At 37.9% G+C, this 19,470-nt stretch overlaps 1 protein-coding gene across 3 annotated transcripts in view; it reads left to right on the forward strand.

Moving 5' to 3' along the window:
- Nucleotides 1–13,625: 13,625 nt before the first annotated feature.
- LOC106080484 (neuronal acetylcholine receptor subunit alpha-7) overlaps nt 13,626–19,470 on the forward strand; it is a 189,987-nt gene continuing 184,142 nt past the window's right edge. For all 3 annotated transcript variants that reach the window (XM_013241858.2, XM_013241859.2, XM_059364697.1), the window contains exon 1: nt 13,626–14,021. In XM_013241858.2, the coding sequence (XP_013097312.2) occupies nt 13,751–14,021 (271 nt within the window). In that variant the 5' untranslated portion in view covers nt 13,626–13,750. The remainder of the gene's footprint in view (nt 14,022–19,470) is intronic.

The raw sequence follows: 19,470 nt of genomic DNA on the forward strand, positions 1-19,470 counted from the left end.
TTTTATGACATTTGCAATTTAGCAGCTGCCGTGCACATGTGGTGTAGAAGAATGAAAAGCGAAAGAAAGAGAGAGTGAAATGGGAAAATTTTTCACTACAACTATTGTCAATGTCAATTTTCATAGAATATTTAGGACAAAAATTTTAGAAAGGGCTAAGAAGAAGGCTGGCCTTATCTTAGCCTTCACTTTTACTCCCCTTAATCTACATACCAACTCACGGTTAACAAATTTAGGAAGAGAATGGCTGTTGTTCTCCTTCAAATGCAAAAAGGATAAAGTTGTAAAGAGTTTTATGTTATTAACAAATTTCTTTTGGGGTTTGTCTTAGGCTGATGGACAATCTTTTTGCAAGTCATTACTATTACCCAGAGCCCCTAAAGGTTGTTTATGGACAGACTTTGGCCAAGGTTAACATTAACTTATAAAGGACATGGGGGAATGAGTTTGCTTAAATTTGTGTGTGTGTATGTGGAAAAGAATCTTGAAAGCCAGTGTGGGGACATTTGGCCCTGTAATTTTAAATTAATGCATTAATATGACAAACTTTTAATTAAGTGTGCAGGGCCAAAACTATGCAACATTTTCAAATCTAAGGTCAGCCTAAAAAGTCAACTACACATTTTTAACAACAACAAAGTTAGGCAAGAAACAGAAAGTTACCATGGTTTTTGGAATTTTTTTTTAGCAACTATTTACTTTGGAGACCTTTACTACATGTGGGGTTAAAGTAATAAAAAAAGTTTTTTCTAAGTAGTTGTAATTGGAAAAGGTTTTTTCGGATGTTTTCATCGCATTTGAATTGAAAGCAAATAGTAAAATTAATAAAACTATTAACGGTGGTGAGTATAGCAAAGTTAGATGCAAGTTATGAGAGAAAAAAAATTTAGTCTAACCGAATGAAAATTGCTCCCTCTATAGGCACAATGCATTTCAACAGATACATTGTGTGTCGGATCGCCTATTTGTGTTCAATTGTGAAAAATAGATCTTTGCCGATAGTATCGATAGGAAAAAACATCAATCGATATTCAGACAGAAAATAAATTTTCGATAGTGCGATCGTTATTTTGCCAGCTTCTACTATGGATGACATATGACAAGTTAGACAATTTTTATGGGCACTATATGAGGTTATAAACCGATTTGGACCATACTTGCAACAATGAATATTGGAAGTCATAGGCAAAACACTTTGTCTAAAATAGAAAATTAATTGCTCCCATCGATGGCTTAAGGAGACCGATCGATTGGCAGATAATAGGCAGATAATAGAAGCTATCTTGCGAAATTTTGTTGAAATCGGCAGAAAAATTATGCTCTCAAGGGGACCAAAAAGTAAAAATTGGGAGATTGGTTTATGAGAGGAGCCACATCTAAACATGGACCAATTTAACCCATCTACGCTCCCAACTAACCCCTACTAATAAGTATTGGGTTGCCCAAAAAGTAATTGTGGATTTTTTAAAAGAAAGTAAATGCATTTTTAAATAAAACTTAGAATAAACTTTAATCAAATATACTTTTTTTACATTTTTTTTCTAAAGCAAGCTAAAAGTAACAGCTGATAATTGACAGAAGAAGAATGCAATTACAGAGTCACAAGCAGTGAAAAAATTTGTCAACGCCGATATATGAAAAATCCGCAATTACTTTTTGGGCAACCATAGTATTTGTGCAAAATTTCAAGGGCATAGCATTATTCCTTTTTGAAATGCTGTTGTTGTTGTTGTTGTAGCAGTTTGTTGTGTTCTACATTTTGTCTGCTTGATTCTGTTGAGTGTCTTGATCCAGGCACTCTGCGACTAAGATGGGGTGCCTACAGAGGGGATTTCGGAACGTAATTGAGCCAGAACTACTCTGGTTTGCCGGTGGAGGTCAATTTCTTCAGGGTGCAATGGGAGGCGGTCGTTCTCCAAGGAGCTATTTGCCGCATCTGCTACCGTGTCTGCATGAGTGATGTCTAGGACCCACCCGCTTGATATGCCGCTTGATCTTGAGGTTCTCTCTTGGAGCGTTGAACCTCACGCTCTAGATCATGCAGATCTTTCTAAAGGCTTCTCCCATCGTCCATCACTTTCAGCTCAGTATTCATCTCACGTGTATTTGTAGTGAACAATGTGGCTGAAGATTTGGTGGCAAATATCTTCGGATCGCTTGGCGCAAATATGAGTTCGTTGAGATAGACGTTCAATCTATCGCAGATGTCAACAATGCGTGGGGTCTGATACCATGATCGTACAATCGCCAACATATGATACGATCTCTATGCAGTCTGGAGGGGATGGAATGGAGGATAGGTAGACGTTAAACACTGCCGGAGATATCACCCCGCCTTGGGAAACTCCCTGTTTCACTCTACGGTACTTCGACTTTTTTATCAGCTAATTCGGGACCCAGTTTTTCAGGTCTGGGTGGAGGGACGTGTTGGCGATGTCCTCAAATAGCTTGGCATGACTGACCGTGTCGTTTTGCCTTTGACAGGTCCCAGTGCCACGAGGACCGTCCTATAACATGGCCTGGGCTGGTTGAAGCCACAACAAATGTGTGCGGTATGTACAGCTGTTGTTGTGCTATGCAGTCTCTTTAAATCATGCTGATGCTTGGGGAATGGAAATTTTCTTACGAGGCTCGTGAGGAGTAATGCCTCAAGCGTCTTGGCTACTGGTGATAGAAGGCAGATTTGTCTGTACAGGCTCTTCCAAACTTGGGTCCTTTCCAGGCTTCAGAAGCGAGAGCACTCTGCCCATTTTCCAGACATCGGGAACTATAAGAGAGTTCAAAGACAGGCTGAGGACCTTAGTAAGGCTTTCTACTCCAGTTAGATCCAGATTCTTCAGCATAAGTGTAGAGATTTCGACGGGTCGCAACGCTTTGGATTATTTGGGGGCCTTGGTTAATATTCGTAACTTCGTCCACGGTAAATTGTGAGGGGCTGTCCATCGGTTCTGAGACCATGGATACAACGAACGGCTTCCCTATTCGCCCTGTCACTCTCGGGTTGCACAATAAATTGAAGGTTGAGCAACCTGGTGCATTTTTTCGGATCAGTCACGATTACATCGCCAAAACTGACTGAGATTCTGGCATCCCGTCTACCGGCGTTCGAGAGTGACTTAACAGTAGACCACAGCTTGCCTTAACCGGTGCCTTAGTTACATTGCCCCCAAATGTTCCAGCCACAAGTTACGCATATATTCGTAGACTACCCTGTTTATTTCCAGATTCAGCTCGCTGATTCTGTGATTCTGGGGTTAGTGGGGATCGTACAATGAATGCCATCACACTCGTCTGCTAGTACCACTGCCTATACGGCACGGAATGGTTTATCATGTAGGTCAATCCCCAATTTCCCGTTCCTTGAGCGATCCTGACGTAGCACATTGTATCCGTGCACCTTTTATAGCACCAAAACCTTAAATCGAGAGATCGGTCTATATGGCATCTATATTCAAATATGAACCGATTTAAGCCGAATTCCAGAAGGATATCGAAGGGCCTAACACAACTCACTGTCCCAAATTTCAGCAAAATCGGATAAAAAATGTGGCTTTTATGGGCCTTACACCCAAGATCAGCGGATCGGTCTATAAGGGAGCTATATGAAGATATAGTCCGATATAGCCCATCTTCGAGTCCGATATAGCCCATCTTCTTGATTATAGGCAAAAACAGAATTTGAGCAAAATTTCAGCTCAATATCTCTATTTTTAAAGACTGTAGCGTAATTACAATAGACAGACGGACGAACATGGCCAGATCGTCTTCGATTTTTACGCTGATCAAGAATATGTAAACTTTATAGTGTCGGAAATGGATATTTCGATGTGTAGCAAACGAAAGGACAAAATGAATATACCCCCATCCTTCGGTGGTGGGTATAAAAATGATACACTTCCCGGCATTGGCCTGGCAATATTGGGGCTGGGATGCTGCCGCCTCACGTGAGAGATCGTCGGGGTCCATAGTCCGACGAGGACGAAGAAGGCGATGATTGGGACCCACTGCAGTCTATGTTTGATCATCACCTTGCAACATATTCAGTGTGACTATACTCCCTTAGTGGCGGAAGGCCAGAGCAAGACCGGCAATATACCCACTACATGCACTGGTTACACCTCACCGACACATATCGGAGGCGGTTCTGGCAAACCGAACAGAACCAGGGTCAATCCCGGCACGGACCAGAAGCGTGCGGAGAAGGCACTCCGCTATATGCCTCTCCCATGACGAAAAAAGGACGACCACGTACACTGAGGCGCCATGCCGATGAAGATTCCATCGTGTATATCCGGTGCGAACAACTGGCTGCCATGGGATTGTGAAAGTACTGTAACTTCATAAAAGTTTATTCATTCAAACTTCGTTCATTTATACTCATTTCTCTTATGCTATTTACTAAGGCTAAGCCTTCTATTCGTCTCTCATGAAATTCCCAAAGGATTTGACTACAATCCCTGAATAAAAAATTCATATCTTTCAAAAACACATAACTACAGAGAAAAAACAAAGCAAAAATATTTGTGCCATATATCAAAAACTCTGAATCAATTAATCAAAGCAAAGCCATCATCACCATCATCATGGCTAACACCTTCAAAATCACGCCATCCATTTCATTATATGGAATGAGGCCATCGCACCCTCTAAAAAAACGAATAAAACAAAGCGAATACGCAAAAATCTAAATATCCCGGGGTTAAATGTTCCCAAAAACATACTCGTCGTACTCAAAACTCCCACTATGAATGGCACAGCACCCATCATTCATTATCCTTAGAGGCTTTTACATACCTAAATCTCTGCTAGAGCAATGAAAGCGTAGCTAAGTGTGTTTGGACAAAAGAAGAACAAAAACTGAACTGAAAACAAAAACTAAAAACATATGCAAAATTGAATTTTTGCTAGGATTGTGTGTGCCAAATGATTTATCATTATAACAGTATCCCGCCGAAGCATAAGAGAGGTGGGAAAAGTCTAACAATGCAGTAACCCAGACATCATGTGATGACATTTGTTGAAGGAAACCCATGAAGAGGAATGTCAAAAAAAAAAAAAAATATGCGGAAGTAGAGCATGATACAAATCCCCATACATTTGAATTTATGGAAACAGTACCCATGGCTCTGTAAAGCATTAGTCAACGCTCATAGTATGAAGTTACATGTATGCACTTTTAATATACTCCCATTAGCATACGCATACATACAATAACTTAAGCGTCATTGTAAGTTATGGCACAATGGGAGAGAAAGTGAAAAAAAGCAATTTAAATTTTTTTTTTTAGGGTTTTCTAGATCAATTTCTTGGTCTATCCCTTCTAGACCAGAAAAGGAAGTGACAACTGCGCAGGATATAGACATACTGGTCTAGCGGATCACACAGGCCCTGAATAACTCGCTTGTGTCACCATGTCCTAGTGCTGAAGGGTCAAACAGCGACTGCCATGGTGGACGCCAGAGCTTGTTGGTCCAAGGAATGGCTGCAGAAAACTCTTCAACAGTGCGAAAGCCGCCAGAGCACTACACGATTGGGGCATCTATAAGGCTGAGCTAAGAAAAAATAATATCGAGCTGAGGCTCAGAACAAATCCTGGGTAGAATTCTGGAGCTCCGTGAAGGATACATATGAGGCCTCTAGGCTAAGGAAGATTCTGCCCGCGAGACCTATTACGGTGGAGTATATTCAAAAGTCTGAGAATGTATGGACAATGTCTAGTGAGGAAACACTAGTGCTACTCGTTGATACACATTTCCCGGGAAATTCTCCAACGGACAACGTGGCACCAGAAGAGGTTTTCACTGGTATGCATTCGTCGGAGGTTATTAGGGATATTGTGTCTGAGCCGAAAATCCTTTGGGCTATAAGAAGTTTCGACTACTTTAAGTCGTGAGGCCCTGATGATGTATCAGCGGTTGTATTATAAGCTGGTTCCTTGGCTTAAGGAGATATACTCTGCTTGTATCAGCAAAATTTGCATTTTTTATGAGGACATCGAAGAAGAAAAGACTATAGAATACATTCTGTGTGTGTGTGTGTCCCGCAATGGCAGTCAGAAGGAGTTCCATTTTAGGTTCTCATTTCTTTGAGAACCTGCATGGTTTAGCGGATGTGAACATTCGCAAGTTGTTGGTCTTACGTAATGCAATTTTGCCTATGAACATTCCTTTAATGAATAGGGACAAACTTCTCACATATCACTAAGTGATGTCATCCTTTTTATAGCCGAATCCGAACGGCGTGGGGCAGAGTGACACATCTTTGGGGAGAAATTTTTTCTTGGCAAAGTACCTCACAAATCTTGCCAGCATTAGGAGAGGATAATCACCGCTGAACATTTTTCTCTGATGTTCTCGCCAGGCGTTCAGCGTCATAGAAAAAATCCTCCCACTGTGTTATGTTGCACAATTAGATTAATAGGCACGTACTTGTTAATTTAAGGCCCGAACATGATAATTAAATACCCATAACATACGAAAGAGATTTATTGTAGCGTTGTGGACGGAGTTATGAAGAATGGGTCGCAGAATATTTTACTGCTGGGGTTTTATTTTGCGATATTTGATGAGCTTTTAAAACTACGTTAGCGATACGTGTATTGTTATTTTGAATTGCTAGAAACTCAAAAATTAAGTATGAATACCTCGCTTAATGGTTATCAGAAACTTTTTGTTGATGAACACGAATTTGGGACAAAGGTGTTTTAGATTGATATTATCACCTTCGAGCGAATATAAGGGCTTTTTCGGGTACTTTGTCGAAAAATAAACGCATTTTTCTGCCTAACTTTAAAAAACAAGTTTTTTTTCAGTTCCATTTATAATAGAAACAGATTACCCTATGGTCTGCAGCCGAATAATATTTGATTGTTAAAAACGCTCTTAAAAAATGTTAAATAAATTTTTCAAGAACACTCCTTAAAGGAACAGGTGATACTTCTCTCATATCCGTCTTCCGATTAATGTTTAAGCCCAATGATAAGAGGCCTCCTTTTTAATGCAGAGTCCGGTCGCATAACAACACCTCCTCGTGGAGAAGTTTCTAACATGACAGAACCACTGCTGAAAATTTTTCTGGTGTTCACGTCGAGATTTGAACCCAGACGCTCGGTGTCATAGGCGGACATGCTAACCTCTGCACCACTTTGCCGTCCAATTAATTGAAACAGTAGGTATTTGGTTTTTGTTTTTCCTTTTGCAATACAACGAAATATCAATTTTCGACCCTACAAATTTTTATACCCACCACCATAGAATAGGGGGTATATTCATTTAGTCACATTGCAACACATAGAAATATCAAATTCCGACTCTACAAAGTATATATATATATCGGATCGTCGGAAAAATCCAAGATAATTTAACGATGTCTATCCGTCTGTCCGTCCTTCTGTTGTAATCACTCTACAGCCTTGAAAAATTGAGATATTGGGCTGAAATTTGGCACAGTTACGTCTTTTTGATGCACGCTGGTTGAGTTCTCGAACGGGCCAAATCGAACCACATTTGGATATAGCTGCTATATAGATCGATAAAGGGTCTAATGGCCATAAATGGTTTATTTTTCATCCGATTTTGCTGAAATTTGAAAAAGTGAGTAGTTTAAGGCTTCCCTTCTGACCTAAATATGGTTCCGATCGGACTATATTTAGATATAGCTGTCATATGAACGATTGGTCCTTTAACAGATCTTCGGTAAAGGATACTTGGGCAGGCAGATATGGCAAAGAGGAATAGTAAATGATTTTTTATTCGAACAGCCCATTTTGTCACATCCACAGTCGTGATGCTAGATTGATGCTTTTGATTATAAATGCCACATAACTTTGGATGTCAAGTCGGTACGGGTTATCGTTAACCTATCGCCATAAATTTCAGCCAAATCGGATATGGATTACGCTTTCAAAAGGATCATGAATTATAATCAGGAAATCGTTTTGCATGGGGCTATATCAGGTATTGAACCGATTTCGACCAAACTTAGTGCGTATATTATAAGGTATATAAAAAGCTACTGTGCCAAATTTCAACCAAATCGGAAAAATATTACGCCCTGTAGACGCTCAAAAAGTATATTTTGGATATCGCTTTATATGGGAGCCATATCTGGTTTTGGCCCGGACCATACTTGGTTCATGCCAAAGAAAACGTCATAGTAAACCTATAGAAAGGCGTTTAGTTGGGTCTGGCCGAACTTTGGATACCCAACACCTCGCGTATATATGTAAACCACCTTTCGTCATAATGCCCTCATAGCAGCTATATCGAAATATGGTTCGATATGGACCAAATTCGACACGGATATTGAGAGGTCATATAAGTACACTTCATTCTTCACTTTTGTAGAACAAAATATTGGTATTTTTGATAGCCATAACCTAATATTGACCGGTCTGAACCATATACGACACGGATGTCGAAAAGCCTAATATAAGTCACAATTTCAGCGAAATCGGACAGTAATGTGCTTTTTATGGGGCCAAGATTTTAAGTCAAGAGATCGGTCTATATGACAGCTATATCCAAATCTGAACCGATCTGAGCCAAATTGAAGACGACTGTCGAAGGGCCTAACCCAACTCCCTGTCCCAAATTTCGACGAAATCGGGCAATAAGTGGGCCTTTTATGGATCCAAAACCTTAAATCGAAAGATCGGTCTATATGGGGGCTATATCCAAATCTGAACCGATCTAATCCAAACTGAAGAAGGCTATCGAAGGGCCTAACACAACTCACTCTCCCAATTTTCGGCGAAATCGGACAATAAATAGGCTTTTTATGGGCCAAAAACCTTAAATCGAGAGATTAGTCTATATTGCAGCTATATCCAAATTTGGTGCGATTTGGGCCAAATTGCAAAAGGATGCCAAGGGGCCTAACACAACTCACTGTCCCAAATTTTGGCAAAATTGGACAATAAATGTGACTTTTATTGGACCAAGACCTTAAATCGAGAGATCGGTCTATATGGCAGCTATATCTAAATCTGCACCGATCTGTGCCATATTCCAGGAAGATGTCGAGGGGCTTAACCTTATTCAATGCCTTAAATTTCGGCGACATCGGACAATAAATGCGCCTTTTATGGGCCCAAAACCATAAATCGAGAGATCGGTCTATATGGCAGCTATACCCGAATCTGAACCTATCTGGGCCAAATTGAAGAAAATCGGATAATAAATGTGACTTTTATGGGCCTAAGACCCTAGACCGTCGGATCGGTCTATATAGGGGCTATATCTAGATATAGTCTGATGTATCCCATCTTCGAACTTAACCTGCTTATGGACAGAAAAAGAATCTCTGCAAAGTTTCGGCTCAATATCTCTATTTTTAAAGACTGTAGCGTGATTTCAACAGACAGATGGAAAGACGGACGGACATGGCTAGATCGTCTTAGATTTTTACGCTAATCAAGAATATATACACTTTATAGGGTCGGAAATGGATTTTACAAATTGAATTAGTTTCCCGTAGAAAGTTATATCGACAATGAATGTCATTGTAAATTTGGTCGAAACTTTTTTTGGTCAATCTCGCATATGTTGTTCTCGCACAGTGTCACTCCACACGCCCATATGTTGTAAAATGTTTCATTTGCAGGATATGGGAGTGTATCCATCTCCGTCCTGATTCATGATAGCGCCTGGAATCTTTGCCTTTGGCTGGCGAATGCCCACTAAAACCCAACGGCAGTGGGGTTTCATTGGAACGTATATGGGACATTTCCGGCCTAGTGCACAACACCGTCAGCCTTAACGCTTTGAAGATTTGTCAGATCTAACCTATAGATTGTGAGACAACTCGTTTCACGTCGCAATGCCCGGGCACTCATCGTAGTTAGATATTGCCATCTATATATCATAGCTTCTTCCAGCAAATACATATTTCCACAAACACTCGCATGCTCGTCAATCATCATGGAGAACTTTCTAAGGTCCCCAGGCTGGGGTCTGGCCTAAAACCCAGGGTCTTTGTTATATTAGACAAAAACAGACATCGCTAATTTCTGGAATTGAGACTATATGCGATTATTGTCCTTAGTTTTTTGTATTACATCGTTCCCACTCAGAGTCCCTTCGAAATGCCCAATAGTATCCCAAATGATACATTCAGCTTCAGAGACTCTGGGGCTAATCATTTCTGTCATATCATTTCTTTGCATACACCAACCAGCTTAATCCATCAATCAGTGATGTTTTTCGTTCAAGTTCGTCAGTTCCAGGAAAAACATGGTATTTCCTGGATCCGTAGTAGTTCCAATGTAAGCCAGAATGCAAAGGGCACTTTAAGCCATAAGCATCCATATAAAATAGGGCTTGGTTATGCCCATTAGATACGGACCCCCTATATCAATGGTTTGATTAAGATTTGGATTACACTTTTTGTTTAGCATAGTGCTAAACTTTTGCTCAGCACTGTAGTGCTAAACTTTTGCACATAACAATAACTAGCGGGTTGTCACTGCATGCATATGCAATGTATGTGTGTGTGTCAGCAGCCGCTAGTTACAAGTTTTTTCATCTCATGGTTGTTGTTGCCGTCTGCTGAATTCAATCAGCAGCCGGCTTCAGTGACAAAAGAAGAAGTCAAAATAATTATTAGTGATCGATACCTTAAACAAAACGTTCGCTCTCCCCGTGACAACAAACAAAAGCAACAAAAAAGGGAATTAGAATTTTTGAAAATTAAGAACAAATGTGAATGTGAAACCAAGTGTATAAAAAAGAAAATGTACATAAATCAACTTTTGTAAACCAAAGAAAAGAAAACAAGTTTAATAAAAAGACAAAAATTGGAAAATAACAAAGTTCAAAATCTCAAATTACAACAAAAAAAAAATGAAAATGAATTTTATAAGCTAAATTAAAATTATTAAAACTATTATTGCACGAATTGATTTAACCTAAATTATATTGCACCTTTGTTACTATATTGCACTTACCCATCGTTTTGATACATAATAAATTTGTGAACTGAAAATTAAAAGTGCCAATTGTACATTCCTTGGAAAGAAAAAACAAAAGGTTTGTACACGAACACTTTTTATAAATTTTATTTTTAAAATTTAATTGTTGTTCAAAACACCTAAGTGGCGTTTTTTGATAGCTCTTGGATTCCTCAATTCAATATTTTAACTTCACCTATATTCATTTAGAACTGTCTTACCATCTGTCTAAAGTTATCTGCCAATTATCTTTTACCCTCATCACTGAAAAGGTATAAATAAAATGATAAGGACAAGAAATCGGTTAAATCTGCATAAACTTTCCATGAAACACATAAAACTGTAGCATACCTTAAGGAATAAGCTTCAACATAAATGTATTCACACACACACATACACACAATAAAACATTTGAAGCCATTAATCTCATAACATTTTTCTTCTCACTTATCTTTTCTGCAGGAGTTATCTGCAACGAGAGGGGCAACAACAACTACAACAGCAACCAAATAGAAGAACTTTTTATATCACAGTATACGTCACTGCCATAAACATAAGAGACACCGAACTAACGAATACTGGCAATTGTAAAGAAAAAACAAATTCAAATCAAGAATAAGCAGCGATAAATTACCGACAACACAACCAAAAAAAAAAACCATAGAGACATAAGCTTAAACTTTAAGGCACCTAGAGAGAAGCGGAAGAAAGAAAGAAGAAAAAATACTACAACAACAAAATACCAGCAGCAGCATTTAACACAACAACAACTTCAACAAGAACACCTAGCAAACAAAAGCACTCGCAGGAAATTTAAAAAATTAAACATAAAGCACAAGCAAAATTTAAGCAGAATTTTTAAGAAAAAATAGAAATAAAAGCTCTTTGGGTTGTTAAAGAACTGATAATAATACAAATTAAAAACCACAAAAGATCACAAAAGCTACAAAAGCACCTTTTATTAGAGGTCTGCAAAAGAACTACAACAATAAATGCAATACTCGCCATATTAATAATAATAATACAAAAAACAACCCCTAAAAACATGCAACATAAACCAGCAAGGCAAATAAAACAAGCTTAGAAGAAAGGAAATGCAAAATGTGATGTAGATTAAAAAAGCTTCTCCTGAGTCATACAAAGAAAAGCTGTTGGCATCAAAGCTTTTGAAAAACTCATAAAAAGCTTTTAAGAAATAGGCTTTAAGAAGCTTTTGCCATAAAAGCTTTAAGAAAATCTCTAAAAGATTTAGACAAAATCATAGTTCTACCATCTATCTTCTGTTAAAAAGCTCTCAGCCTTTCTTTTCTTTTGTCCATTATATCGAACTTGCTACCCTCCTTTTCCTCCCCTCTGCCAGCTACATGGATTGGTAATTAATGGCTCGTTTTTGATAAAAGCTTAAAAAAGCCTTTAAACCGATAAACCACCTACAATAATAACATGCTGCTGCACAACGACGAAGACGATTTTATAAATAAAAAGCTTTATATAAATCACAAAACCCGACGGAAAACAACGGGTCTCAGCTTAAAAGCTTTAAAAGCCCCCAGGCTTAAAACCAACTATCCCATATTCAAAGAAAAGCTGCATTTGGCTTTCTCATGGAGAAAAGGCTTGGGGAAAGGGCTTAGAGGGACGAGCTTAAAGCTGTTTCCTAGTAAACTTTCAAGCAATAGCATTAAAAACAATCATCACAAGCAGCATCAACAGCACCATCTACAAGCAAATGATGAACAAAGGTTGTCTTCTTTATCCAAAAATAGAAATTATGAGACTTTTTTAATTAATGGCAAAACAAATGCTAAAAAATCCAAATATAGAACCAACAACAGAGGACCTGAGAATGGTCCGTCACCATCAAGTTGTAGCTTTGGCAAATATACAAAAAGCTTAGAAAGCTTTAAAAGCTTTGAGAATGGCGTTGCCATTGCAGCAGTGGTTAGAGCGACATCTACATCAACTACTGACTTAAAACAAAGACTGGCTTTATGCAAACGCTATTTAAGGCGTAAGAGAAAAAGAAAATTTCATTTGCCATCAACCATCAAAGGTCAGCGAAAATTGTTGGTAGCAGAAGAAGAAAAAGAAGAAGGAACACAACAACAGCAGCAACAACAACAACCACAAATATCATTAGGTCCTAGTAAAACATTTGTAGAGTTTTCAACAGCACCAGCCATAGTTAAAACCACAAGCACTAGCTTAGCTAAGACAACAACCAAACATGTCCAACAGCAAGAGATTCATCAACAGCTACAGCTTCAGCAGCAGCAGCAGGTTAATCACGAAACTCATCATCACCACCATTACGAGCATCAGCAAAGTCTTAACATAAAACCAAATTTATCGTATCCACCATCAACATCGCCACCAAGACTTAGCAACTGCCATAGCATCAGAAATAGCAGCAACAAAGCGATTAGCAACAGATCCCTTTGCAATCCTTGCAGTCTCAACCCTGCTTACGATATGTGGAAGATACTGTTGTTAAGTGTAGTACGTATATGTGTGACCACAATTGCAACACTGTACGGCAAGGCGGTAACCGCATTGCCACAAACCGCACAGCATATTGTGAGAGCTGTTATTGCTGCCACAACACTGCCAATTATACAAAGAATACAACAACAACAGCGACAGCAGCAGCATAGACATATATTGCCATCATCACCATCATCGTCATCAACAAAATCTCTCGCACCACAAAACCCTGAAAAACAATGGGAATATCCTCGTCCAACAACACCATCGCTACAACAACAGCAGCAACATCACCAACTGCTTAAAACCCATCCCCTAATGCAGCAGCAGCCGCATCAGCTGCACTATCTTAGCCAGCCCGAAGACCAACACCCACAGCAATATTGCCACAATCAGCAACAGCAGGTGTATCACAGTAAGAGTAGCAGCAGCAACAACAACAACATCACCATAAGTAACAGCCACAGCAAGTCATCGCTGTTGCAACGTTGTCATCGTCGTCGTCTCCAACTACTACCACTGACAACAAAAGGACTTAATAAATACTCATGGATATTTTTATTAATATATTTAAATTTTTCTGCTAAAGGTAAGTGAGATGCATCATCAAAACCTAGCTAACGAACCAATAACAATAAATACGCTGACAAATTAAGACGAGACATACTATAAATAGTTAGAGGAAACAAGCCAATATTGGTTAAGAAGTAAAAATATGGGAAGCTAAGAATGTTTTAGCTGAGACATAAACCAAGGACTTGTGAAATTTAGCATTAGTTTTTGCAAATTTTTCAAATATTTTTAAGTGGCAATCCAAAGGAAAGTCGCAATGCAGCTTTTAAAATTTTAGAGTTGGAAATCATTGATGGAAAACTTTTGAAAATTTGAAACTTTCAGCAAAATCGGGAGTCAAATGATCCTTTTAAGGGCTTAAGACCCTAGTTGGAAGATCTCTATCCCTTCTTGGTCTCGTACCTGAGGAGACTTCCCAGATAATCACCTTCATAAGTTGGTGTAGACCCTATAGACCCAGACATGAGCAGAGCAAATGCTCATCCTCAACATACCCTGCCACACACTTCGAACTTATTGTCCTCAATCCCAAAGTCTTGTGGGCCGCAATACTGTCTACATAAACCCTAAGTTTCGTAGGTTGTAAATCGCTTCCCAGGATTATATTTCCGGTAGTCTCAAATTCATACCGATGTGTTTAGTTTCATTCCGCAGATGTGGTGGAGAGGCTGAGCACGGTCTAAGACCGAAACCGATTTGGGAAAGGATCTTCGGATATCGCCGGGGGGGTCGTGCGTCAAGATGTGGTGAATAGCTACCGGGTCAATGTGTTACCCGGTGGCTATTCACCGTATCTGCACGAATTTTGTCTAGATCTGCTTAATATGCCTATTCTGAATTTCTTCGCGGGCAGGAATGTATGTACAAAATACTGTTCTCCAGTATTTTGAGAAAAAACAAACACAGATTGATGGATCTATAATAATTTTTCGTCTTCTGTTTTATTTTTCCCGCCTTGAGGAGAAAGACCACCCTGACCAATCTCCATGCCCTGGGTATGTAACACAATGAAAATTCACTGCGGCCACAGAAGAGTAAATCCAAGGGACTCCTGCAGTATCGTTGAGATGATTCCGTTGGGTCCGGCTGGAAAATGCAAATTGACGTTCTCTAGTTACAGAAATAACCATAATTGCCCTTGAAACACCTGAATAGTAACATAAATCAGAAATCCACGAAATCCAAACTGAGATACCATCTGTGTGGTATGGCCTAGGAGCTACTCAAATATTTGCCATAAATTTATTAATATTTTTTTTTATTATTTGGGAACTCTTAGTTTGTAGGAGAGATAGGGGATACTCCAGACTTCACCTTACCTTTCTCTTTCACCTTAATTGCCCTGGAAACACCTGAATTGTATCGTAAATCAGAGATCCACGAGCTCCAAACTGAGATGCCAGTTAATTCGATTCTCATGTGTGTGGTATGGCCTAGGAGCTAATCAGGTATCTGCTATAAATTTATTATTATTTATTTATTATGCGGGAACTCTTAGTTTGTAGGAAACCCCTGTCTTTCCTACAAACTAAGAGAATATTTCGATTCAGACTTCACCTTACCTTTCTCTTTCACCATAATTGCCCTGGAAACACCTGAGTAGATACGTAGAAAAGAAATCGAGGAAATCCAAAATGAGATGCCAGTTAATTCCAAAATCTCATTTGTGTAGTATGGCCCATGAGCTTCGCAGATATCTGCCAGAATTTTATCAATATTTATTTATTATGCGGGAACTTTTAGTTTGTAGGAAATACAGGGGACAAAAAATGTCCCCTTACCTTTCCCTTTTAGTCCACAAAACTGAGAAATGCTGTAAATAAAATTGCCTGTTGATAATCATGAGATAATTGATTCGATGATCATCGTTTTCAATATTAAAATCAATAAGAAAATTCAACTATTCCCATTTTCAAGAAATATTTAGTTTTATGCAACAATAAAGTGTCCAAAAAAGTTTTCAATTCTTTAAAAATATATCTCTCCACATACTTTGAGCAATATACGAAGTATCAAATCTGAAGCATACTTTCAGGTGCTCTCATATTATGCTGCAATAACAAACTCATAATTATATCAACATTTTTAATGACTTCACAAACCATAAACATACAAGAAATGCACATAAATTCCGAGCAACCATAAGATTGTGTATGGACTAGAACATTTTATCTTTCGGATGAGCAGTGAATGTCATTATGAATTTCATTTCCATTTTATGGCATAAATTATGATTTTTTGCACATCCTCATTACATGGTAGTCTTGGCAGTTTTTTAAAAATGAAAAAAAAAAAATCAAGGAAGGCTTAAGTCTCTTAGACATCACCTATACTAAGAGCTCACTAGGTAACTTTCGGTCCCAATTTTTACTATCCCACACATTAGTAGTAGCTTTGGTACCATTCCTCATTTGCTTTGCTTGCTTTTATTTGTGGAATGTAGACCTTTCAATTTTATTCCTTATCCCTATCATCTATGAAACATCTGTGAAATATGTTTGCAATATTTATTTTATTTCGTTTCGTTCGCTTTTTTATGCTGCACAACTGTTACGAGTTTCGTGACGCTTGAGTTGTAAAGTGTTGTATATATTTGAAGTTGTTGGCCGTGCTTGTCTTTTGCTGCATGATGATGTCTACTATGACGATGACTCTTTCGTGCCATGAAAACATGCAATTTATAACATTTCGGTGTGCATTTGCTGCAAAATCATAGTTTATGTATTCTTGCAATGGAAAACATCCACACAGTCGTAGTGTGAAATACCAACTCAGTAAACGAGACTTTTGAGTACCCTAAAACATGAAAATAGTGATATACTTATAGAGTGATTTGGTTTGTTTTACAAAGCAACAAAATTTTTCCAACCTGGAAATTCCAAAATGGGATTAAAATTCGATGAGAAAGAATAATTGAAGCATAATTTTAGGGGCCCAAAATGGGAACAAAAACACAGTCATAATCATGGTTAGAATTATCAATTCAGCAGCCAGCAGCCTTTTGAATACCCTATAATATGAAAAGGTTGACTTGTTTATAAAGTGATTTCGTTTTCTTACAAAGAAATGGGGTTCAAACGGCCTGACAATTATATTATTAGAGTAAAATTTGAAAAAAAAAAAATATGAAGCATACTTTACGGGGTCCAAAAACAAATTTGTAATCATTCCAACATGAAAATTATATTTTTAGAGTAAAATTTGAAAAAAAGTATGAAGCATACTTTATGGGGACCAAAATATGAAGCATATAATTAGGGGACGAAAAATAAATTCGTAATCATATCAACCTATAATAAATTTTAAGCCGCGCACATGTAAAAAAGGCCTGAACATTTTTAAATATAATTCAAATTTGTGAAAGAAAAATTTTTTCCATCAACTTTGCTCATGTCGGGTCTTACACAGCCATGGTTTGAACTATCATCTTACGATCCAGCAATTTTGAATACCCTATAATATAAAAGGTTGACTTGTTTATAAAGTGATTTAATTTTCATTGCAAAGAAATAGGGAAAATTATATTCTTAGATTGAAATTCGGTGAAAAGCAAAATCTGAAGCATACTTTTGGGAGGACTAAAATAAATTCGTAATCATATAATTTTTTCATTAATTTCAAACTGTGTATTTTTAGAGAAACTTGTAAATTCTGAAACATAGCTGAAATTGCAACTCAAATTCGCCAAAATTTTTTTTCCAAAAATCGTTGCTTAAGTTTAAAGTTGGGTCTAACGCAGTCATAGCCTGAATTATCGACTTACGATCCAGGACTTTTGAATAAAAAGGTTGACTTGTTTATAAAGTACTTAATTTTCATTGAAAGAAATAGGCAAAATTATATATTAAGAATGAAATTTGGTAAAAAGCAAAGTGTGAAGCATACTTTTGGAGGCACAAAAATTAATTCGTAATCATATGAACTTTCATCAATTTCAAACTAGTGTATGTTGAAAAACTTTTAGATTCTGAAATATAGCGGAACTTGCAACACAAATTCGCAAAAAAAAAAAAATTCCAAAAATCGTTGCTAAAGTATGAAGTTGGGCCTAACGCAGTCATAGTCCGAATTATCAACTTACCAGCCCTGAATACCCTGTAACATGCAAAGGTTGACTTTTTATACCCTCAATGAGTGTATATTAATGTCGTCATTCTGTTTATAACACCTCGACATTTTCGTCTAAGACCCCATAAAGTGTGTAAATTTTTGATCGTCTTGACATTTAAGTCGATCTAGCCATTTGAATGAAATTTGCATGAGGTGTTTTGTTATGACTTCCAACAACTATGCCAGGTATGGGCCAAATCGATGCGTAGCCTGACAAAGCTCCCATATAAACCGATCCCCGATTATACTACTTGAGCCTATATAGGATCCAATTTGGCTGAAATTTTGCATAATTACTTCAATTTTAGTCTGTAACATCCAAACCAAGAATAGCCTTAATTGGTTCATAACTTCGCATAGCTCTAAAAGCATAGCAATTCTTATCCATTATCATTTGTTTGCCTATAAAGAGACATTGGGCAAAGAACTTGACAAACGCGAGCAATAGTGGGTAGTATATCAGATTCGGCCCGGCCGAACTTAGCACGCTTGTACTTGCTTATCAAGTAATTTCGTTTCCATTACAAAAAGTGGGGTTTAATGGTCTGAAAATTATATTATTAGGCTAAAATTTGGTGAGAGCCAAAATATGAAGCATACTTTAAGGGGAGCCGAAACAATATCGTAATCAACTGAACTTGCAGATCGAATATGTCAAAGAAAATTTTATTCCAACAATCGTTGCTTAAGTTTTAAGTTGGGCCCCACACGATCATAGTCGCAATTATTTACTTAACAGCCAATACCTTTGAATACCCTATAATATGAAAAGCTTGATTTGTTTATAAAGTGATTTCGCTTTCATTACAAAGAAATAGGGTAAAAAAGGCCTGAAAATTATATAAAAAGAGTAAAATTTTTTGAAAAATAAAACTTGAAGCATACTTTTGGGGGGACAAAAACAAATTCGTAATCATATCAACTTATAATTACTTTTAAACCTGGAATTGGCAGCTCAAATTGGTCAAAGAAAATTTTTTTCCAACAATCGTTGCTTAAGTTTTAAGTGTGGCTTAATGCCATTAAATTTGATACGACGGGTGTCGAAAATTCTCTCTTGCCGAACTGAATACTCTTCCTCCTTTAGTTTCTTTATGTTATCCGAATAAGCAAACATTCATGCCAACAGCTGCATTTAACCACGCCAAATGACGCTGCTGGCAAACTAACATCAACACCCGGCAGGAAACACGACTGAATCCACGGGGAATGCTTCAGTCTTGATAACTTAGTTAAGTGTTCACATTTGTCAGTTCGCTTCATTTAACAACGAAATGCAATGAAAAGCGAATAAAGAATTTGCCATCCAATGGCAACCAACACTTTCACAAGAATCTACCGACTTCTGTTAAAAA

The sequence above is a fragment of the Stomoxys calcitrans genome, chromosome 3 (assembly GCF_963082655.1).
Source record: "Stomoxys calcitrans chromosome 3, idStoCalc2.1, whole genome shotgun sequence".
NCBI classification, from domain to species: domain Eukaryota; kingdom Metazoa; phylum Arthropoda; class Insecta; order Diptera; family Muscidae; genus Stomoxys; species Stomoxys calcitrans.